This window comes from Carcharodon carcharias, chromosome 31, assembly GCF_017639515.1.
Source record: "Carcharodon carcharias isolate sCarCar2 chromosome 31, sCarCar2.pri, whole genome shotgun sequence".
Lineage (NCBI taxonomy): Eukaryota > Metazoa > Chordata > Chondrichthyes > Lamniformes > Lamnidae > Carcharodon > Carcharodon carcharias.
The window spans coordinates 15,821,024-15,829,232 of NC_054497.1; the positions used below are offsets into that span (position 1 = coordinate 15,821,024).

Consider the following 8,209-nt stretch of genomic DNA (forward strand, 5'->3'; position numbering starts at 1 on the left):
AAACAAAAACAGTACAACATAACTGTACTGCAGAAGATTGGGAAGTAAATTTGATTTGAGCAGACTGAGGGGATGGGAAATGCAAACAATGCAGGTGGGTATAATTACAGTATGATAAACTGACATAAGCAGTTCCCATTATTAATGAGGACATAACAATTTGTATGTAGATTATATATTATTTTTAATCACTATTTGAATGTTCTGTAAAAACAGGAGCAGATACTCACAACAGTATTTGCTGCAGTCACTTTCAGCTCATCTGCTTTTTCTCCTTCAGAATTAAAAGACTCACAATTATTATGTTTATCTTTACTTAATCAAATCAAGTCCAAATGCATGGATAATTAAACAGTGTTGTGAAGAGTTTAAATATTCAACATTGCGCCATACTCTCCTTTGTTCCTCCTAACTCCCACACCCTCCTCCCTACAACTTGTTAAAATTGAAATCAAGGCTCACCATTCTGCCTCCTTACTCTAAAATATTTCCCTGCATCTCCTCAGCTCACTCAGTCTTTCCTTTCCCCTACAATCTATATGCTTAGGAGATTCAAGCCTTGCTATCCTTTAATCGTACCTTCTTGCTTTGTCCAGTCTCAACTTGTTCAATCTGGTTAGTGTCCTACACTATGGGCCTTAGCCCTTAACCTCAATCTGGCAATTTAAAAAAAGGTAATTAATCTGAATTTAAACCACCAGCTGTTCCTTCTGTAGAGAAAACAATGTACTGTGCAATTATTTATAAATATATTTTTAAACTTTCTGCCCTTTTTCTTCCTATTCATATCTTTTTCAAGATGATTCCTTCACTCTAATCATTATTACTACTCTGGAATCACTCTGCTTTACAGAAGCACATCCAAGTGGAAAAGATGAATGTATTACATGTTGTTAATACATTCTTTTTTAACACCAATACCATGCTGGTTTAACAGCTAAACTAGGAATCGACTACTTGCCAACAGGAGGCAGCACACTCAGGTACTTGAGTTACTGCATTGCCTTGGGTAGATAGGTTTCTGAATGCTCAGCCTGTTATTCATACACACATTCATAAACATACCTACAATGCTATTTGTTTCATTTTTTTTCTCTAACATTTCCTCTGGTACATCATCATTTTTAGGTTCCTGAATCTCTTGGGTCACTCCATCACTGTCAGGAGGTAGGTTTATTTCCTTCCTCTCATCACTGACCACATCTTTCTCTTGTGTAGTTTCTTTAACAGCTTCAGGTCCTCTCTCATCTTCTACTGCTTCTTCAGTAATCTCTGCAAAGACAAAGAGAAGTAAAACAGCTACATTCTTTCCAGCACAACTGAAAGGCACCAGGACGAGGAATCAGAACTACTCATGGCTGAATACATCTTTACTGGTTCAAGAGTTGCACTATTGACTATGGTCAATGCCTATCCAGAATCAGGCAGGATAATTAGGGCTATCATTCCTTCATCTCCTTCATTCCCCATACACTTCACTTCAGCCTCTGGTAATTTGCATGCAAAGTAACAAAACTAACTCAAAGGATCCAAGTAAGTTTGTGAAATGTGAGTGACTGACACAAATTTGAAGCTGTGGCTTTCCTTTTTTGAAGTGAGTAGTGGTGGTTTCACCTGAGTCTGTGAGACTGTTTAATACACAGACCTATTCACAGGCAAATTACTTTCTTTCACCTTGGTCCTGTGCTGCCTTTTCAGTCTGTATTTGCCCCATAGTGGGGGCAGTGGTAGGTTCTTGGACTGGCAGAGATACTGCAGCCCCATCTTCCTCTTCAGCTGCTTCTTCGTTAACGGTGTCTGAAATTAGAAAAAGAAATACTTCAGTTTGCATCTTTTCATACTGAGGTTTAAATCAAACACATCAGGATGGCATTAAGCAGGAAATGCTGGAAAACTCAGCAGTTTTTCCAGCATTTTGTTTTTATTTCAGTTTTCCAGCATCCGCAGTATTTTGCTTTTTCTTGGAATTAAACAGGATTGGCTTTTTAATAATCAGAGCTGTTATGGCACAATGGAGAATGTTACCTTGCCAATTTCATGACAGTTAGAAAGCATTTCTATAACTTCTTTCACAACCTCATGCCACCTCAAAGCACTTCACGGCCAATAATTTACTTTTGAAGTGTAGTCACTGTTGTAATGTAAGGATATTTGCAGGTACATGTATTGAGAACTGCAAACAGTTATATAGCTCTGCAGTTTTGTTTGAAATTAGTCATGAACTGGAGCAGGATCATTCCATCCTGGACAGCCACGGTATCTGGATTGGGAGAGAAATCTTATTTATCTGAAACAGTGCATCAAAGCCCTGAGAATTGAGGCAACAAAATATTGTGGGTACAGGCCTGTTATATGTAACCTAGGTTGAGACTTTAATGCAGTATTTAGAGAAAGCTGCATTGTTGGAGGTGCCATGTTTGGAATGCAATAAACTGAGGTCCTATTTGCTCAGATGTAAAGGATTCATAAGGATATGGGAACAGGAGTAGGCCACTGAGTCTGCTCCAACAGCAATATGTGAAGACTAGCAGAACTCCTGGTGACCTGGCTAACATGTGTTGCGTAACAATCAGCAGTTATGTTACGTGGTTGGGAATGGCACCAACTCAACACATGCCTTTCCTGATGAGCAATGCTGTGACAGAGCTGGGAATTCTGGAGGCAAGAACAACCCAAAGTGTCTTGTTCTCCTGGAGGGGGTCTGGATAGATGGACAGCAAGAAAATCAGTGGCCAAAGTAAAAGCACTGTCTCTTCTTAAAGCCAGTTTCTTTTTAACTTTGCATTCTTTATAAAATTGTTGGCTTGTTACAATTGTTTCCTCAACACTGAATACAGACAGGTGGTATCCGAGTTTCCGCTGATCACCCGCCAGACGATTAGAAGGAACCTCTGAGGAAATACCCGCACTTGTTTTTAACCTGAAGAAGTCAAGACAAAGCTACAAGCTGAGTGCTGTTGCAAATTACACTCTTACTAAAACTATCATTTAAAATCAGTAAGAATTAATCAAGCCAAATTTTCAAATCTTTATACGCTGACTCACCTTGCTTTAAGTAGGTTTGCAGCGTAGTTGACTGTTGCTATTTGGAGGGAAAAATGAATAAACGTCAAAAGTTTGGATCAATGTTTGTATGGAATTGATTGAGACAGAGAAGCACCTCAGAGTGCAACATGATCTATGTAGACAACTTTAATATCATTGCACTGTCTGACTGTCTGTTGTGACCATTTTGAAATGTCTATAATGTTCCTTTGAAAGTACTGAAGCACCTCAGGGTGTGACATGATTTATGTAGAAAACTTGAATATTATTGTACTTTTTGTGATGGCAATTTTGAAATGTTTCATAATGTTCTTTCAGATATTTTATGAATAAAGTATATTTTGGCAAAAAGTCAATTGGGACAGAGACCAGTCACAGCAGATTGGTTTAAAGCCAAGTTTACAAAGGTAAAAGGCTAGTGTCTAAACCATTGCACCAGGCAGTGTCAGCCTTCAAGTTCTTTTGAGTGTGTGCTAACATGAACAGTACCTCTTTGCCTTATGGCTTAGTTCTTGGAAAGGCTTCACTTGAGCTACTGTAAAGCCACGACATTGCTCCTGAGCAATCACCAATGTAACTTCATAAACTTTTAGCAATTTTTAATGTTAGTTTCACTTCAAAACCTCATGGCAGGAACAGTTTGTGTACAGTATTGATCTCCTTATTTATGGAAGGATGTAAATGTGTTAGGAGCAGTTCAGGGAAGGTTTATCAGACTAATACCTGGAATGGGTGGGTTGTCTTATAAGGAAAGGTTGGACAGACTAGGCTTGTATCCGCTGGAGTTTAGAAGTGTAAGAGGCAACTTGATTGAAACATATAAGATGCTGAGGGGTCTTGAGAGATTGGATGTGGAAAGGATTTTTCCTCTTGTGGGAGAATCTATCATTGTTTAAAAATAAGGGGTCACCCATTTAAGACAGAGATGAAGATTTTTTTTCTCTCAAAGGGTTCTGAGCCTTTGGAAATCCCTTCCTCAAAAGGCAGTAGAAGCAGAGTCTTTGAATATCTTTAAGGCAGAGGTAGATAGATTATTGATTAACAAGGGGGTGAAAGGTTATCGGGGGTAGACAAGAATGTGAAGTTAAGGTTACAATCAGATCAGCCATGATCTTATTGAATGGCAGAGCAGGCTCGAAGGGCTGAGTGGCCTACTCCTGCTCCTAATTCACATGTATTTTGGGGGAGGCAGTGACATAGTGGTATTGTTACTGGACTTCAGTAACAGTATTCCAGAGACCCATGGAAATGCTCTGGGGACCCAGGTTCAATTTGAATTCAATAAAAAATTTGGAATTAAAGGTCTGATGATGACCACAAAACCATTGCCAATTGTCATTAAAAAACCCATCTGATGCACTAATGTCCTTTAGGGAAGGAAATCTGCTGTCCTGGTCTTCATGTGATTCCAGACCCACACCAATCTGAATCTCTGAACAAGGGCAATTAGGGATGGGCAATAAATGCTGGCCTAGCCAATGACACCCACATGCTATGAATGAATTTAAAAAATGTACATATGCATGTAACTGTACATCTTGATCACATAATTTGGGTGCAACACTTATCAAACCTGGCAAAGGGCCTTTCAAATCCACTATAACAGTAAGAGCTTATATGAGATGAGCTTGGTGGCATAAAAATGCAAATTTAATTTTCTGTCTTCTGCAACAGTGTAGCAAATAGATATTAAACTATTCACTTTGTTCCAAAAATCAAGATTTCATATTGTATAAGTGGCCACAGTTACATTTCCAAAATTATAGATATTCAAATAGTAAAGCTTTGAGATTAATTTGTCATTCATGAGATAAGACCATAAGACATTAGAAAAGTAGGCCATTCAGCCCATCGAGTCTGCTCGACTATTCAATGAGATCATGGCTGATCTGATAATCCTCAATTCCACTTTCTTGCCTTTTCCCCATAACCCTCTATTCCCTTACTGATTAAAAATCTGTCTATATCAGCCTTAAATATACTTAACGACCCAGCCTCTACTGCCCTCTGCGGTAAAGAATTCCACAGATTCACTACCCTCTGAGAGAAGAAATTCCTCCTCATCTCTGCCTTAAATGGGCAACCCCTCATTCTGAGATTATGCCCTCTGGTCCTAGCCTCTCCCACAAGGGGAAACAACCTCTCAGCATCTACCCTGTCAAGCCCCCTAAGAATCTTATATGTTTAAATAAGGTTGCCTCTCATTCTTCTGAAATCCAATGAGTACAGACCCAAACTACTCAACCTCTCCTCATAAGAAAATCCCTCCATACCCTGGATCAACCTGGTGAACCTTCTCTGAACTGCCTCCCAATGCCAGTATACCTTTTCTTAGATAAGGGGACCAAAATTGTTCACAGTATTCTAAGTGTGGTCTAACTAATGTCTTGTATAGTTATAGCAAGACTTCCCTATTTTCATACTCCATTCCCTTTGAAATAAAGACCAACATTCCATTTGCCTTCCCTATTACCTGTTGAACTTGTATGCTAGCTTTTTGGGATTCATGCACAAGGACTCCCTCTGAGCTGCAGCTTTCTCCATTTAAATAATATTCAGTTCCTCTATTCTTCCTGCCAAAATGCATGACCTCACACTTTCTCATATTATATTCCATCTGCCAAGTTTTTGCCCACTCACTTAACCTGTCTATATCCGTCTGTAGACTCTGTGTCATCCTCATCACTTGCCTTCCCACCTATTTTTGTGTCATCTGCAAACTTGGCAATAGTACATTCACTTCCCTCATCTAAGTCATTAATATATATTGCAAATAATTGTGGCCCCAGCACTGATCCCTGGGGCACTCCACAAGTTACAGGTTGCCATCCTGAAAATGCCCCCCTTATCCCAACCCTCTGTCTTCTATTAGTTAACCAGTCCTCTATCTATGCTAATATACTACCCCAACACCATGGACATATCTTATTAAGTAGCCTTATATGCAGCACCTTATTGAACGCCTTTTGGAAATCTAAATATATTACGTCTACTGGCTCAAAGAATTCTAATGAATTTGTCAGGCATGATTTCCCCTTCATGAAGCCTTGCTGACTCTGCTTGATTATATTACATATTTCTAAATGCTCTGCTATTACATCCTTTATAATAGACTCTAGTATTTTCCCAATGACATATGTTAAGCTAACAGTTACCTTTTTTTTGTCTCCCTCCCTTTTTGAATAAGGATGCTACATTGGCAGTGTTCCCATCCTGAGGCTTTTCCAGAATCTAAGGATTCTTGGAAGATTACTACCAGTGCATCCGCTATCTCTTGAGCTACTTCCTTTAATATCCTAAGATGCAACCCATCAGGTCCAGGGGAATTATCAGCTTTTAACCCCATTAGTTTCCCTAGTACTTTTTCTCTAGTGATAGTTATTGTATTTATTTCCTCCATCCCTTTTGCCCCTTGATTATTTAGTATTTCTATTAGTGTGTTCTACTGTGAAGACTGATGCAAAGTAATTATTCAACTCCTCTGCCATTTCCTAGTTCCCCATTATTTTCCCACCCTCATTCTCTAAGGGACCTACGTTCACTTTGGCCTCTCTCTTCCTTTGTATATATTTAAATAAGCTCTTACTATTCATTTTTATACTACTTGCTAGTTTACCCTCAAAGTTTATTTTCTCCCACTTTATTATTATTTTTGGTCATCTTTTGTTGGTTTTTAAAACTTTCCCAAACATTTGGCTCACCACTAATCTTTGTCACATTGTATGTTTTTCCTTCAATTTGATACTATCCTTAACTCCCTTGGTTAACCATGGTTGGTTTATCCCCGTTCCTGGAATCCTTCTTCCTCACTGGGATGTATCTTTGTTGTGAGTCATGAACTATTTTCTTAAATGCCTGCCATTATTCATCAACCGTCCTTTCTGCTAAACTCCTTTCCGAATTCACTCAAGCCAACTCTGCCCTCATTCCTTTGTAATTACCCTTATTTAAGTTTAGCACAATTGTTTTGGACTCTGGTTTCTCACTCTCAAGCTGAATGCTAAATTCTACTGTGTTATGGTCACTGTTTCCTAGGGGGTCTTTTACTGAGATCATTTATTAAACCTGCCTCATTACACATTACTAGATCCAAAATGCCTGATCCCTGGTTGGATCCACAACATATTGTTCTAGGAAACTGTCCTGCACACACTCTATGAATTCTTGCTTGTGGCTACCTCTGCCAATTTGATTTTCCTAATCTACATAAAAATTAAAGTCACCCATGATTAATGTACTGCCTTTTTTACTTGCCCTCATTATCTCCTGATTTATTCTCTGTCTCCCAGTACAGCTACTGTTAGGGGGCCATTGGACTACTTCACCAGTGTCTTCCTCCCCTTGTTATTTCTCACCTCTAGCCATATGGATTCTACATCTTCTGATCCAAGGTCATTTCTTGCTATCGTACTTATTCCATGGAATTATTCCATTCAATTTATTCCATCACATGTAAGCACATTGGAAAATTATTTTCTCTAAAGTATTCTCTCATGTTCGCACATAATGTGCTGAGTTATCTGAACTTTACTGGGCTAGTGGTGGAGGAATTGCAGTTCACCTCTGAGCCCCTGGGTTTGGGGGCGTAGGGGGAACTCAGAAAAGGTTTCCTCTCCTGATTCCTGAGTAACTGCCCTCTGGGCCAGTTGGAGTTAGGACCAGCACTGACTGAACCCACGCAAGGAATGGTCATTTGGAGAAGGTGCTGAAGGAACTGTCCCCAGGTAAGAGGCAGCGCCCTCAGGCGAGGATGGAGGCCGGAGGTTACACCCAGGGCCTGGAAATTAAATGTGAGCATCACCTCAAAACAGAATAAACCTTCAGTCCCAACAACCAATCAACGCACGGTCTATAGCGTCAATCAAATTGATCAACCAATAGAATTAGGCAGAGGGCGGGGATTATGTTGATTGACAGGTTAACTGACCAATAGATTTGAGCAAGCGCCGGGACCCGGGCCTGCGGCCCTCTTGTGGTTGTCAATAAACCGCGGATTGGAGTAAACTCATTAAACCCAAGCGGGGATGGCTAACCGGGCTTATCCATTTGTTACTGGAGCCACTTTATTTTCCGTCCGAAAGAATTATCCCTGTTAAAATACTCAAACCCCCTTCCTCCTCCTCGCCCTTTACCTCACTGAACTTCACCATGTTGGAGTCGCGGT

At 39.8% G+C, this 8,209-nt stretch overlaps 1 protein-coding gene across 1 annotated transcript in view; it reads right to left on the minus strand.

The window, feature by feature from the left end:
• ccdc96 (coiled-coil domain containing 96) overlaps positions 1-8,209 on the minus strand; it is a 24,586-nt gene extending 16,377 nt beyond the window's left edge. Inside the window, exons 1-5 of the mRNA XM_041177508.1 lie at positions 8,178-8,209; positions 3,046-3,082; positions 1,675-1,797; positions 1,066-1,272; positions 231-274 (exon numbers count right to left, since the gene is read on the minus strand). Of these exons, the coding sequence (XP_041033442.1) occupies positions 231-274; positions 1,066-1,272; positions 1,675-1,797; positions 3,046-3,082; positions 8,178-8,195 (429 nt within the window). The 5' untranslated portion in view covers positions 8,196-8,209. The remainder of the gene's footprint in view (positions 1-230; positions 275-1,065; positions 1,273-1,674; positions 1,798-3,045; positions 3,083-8,177) is intronic.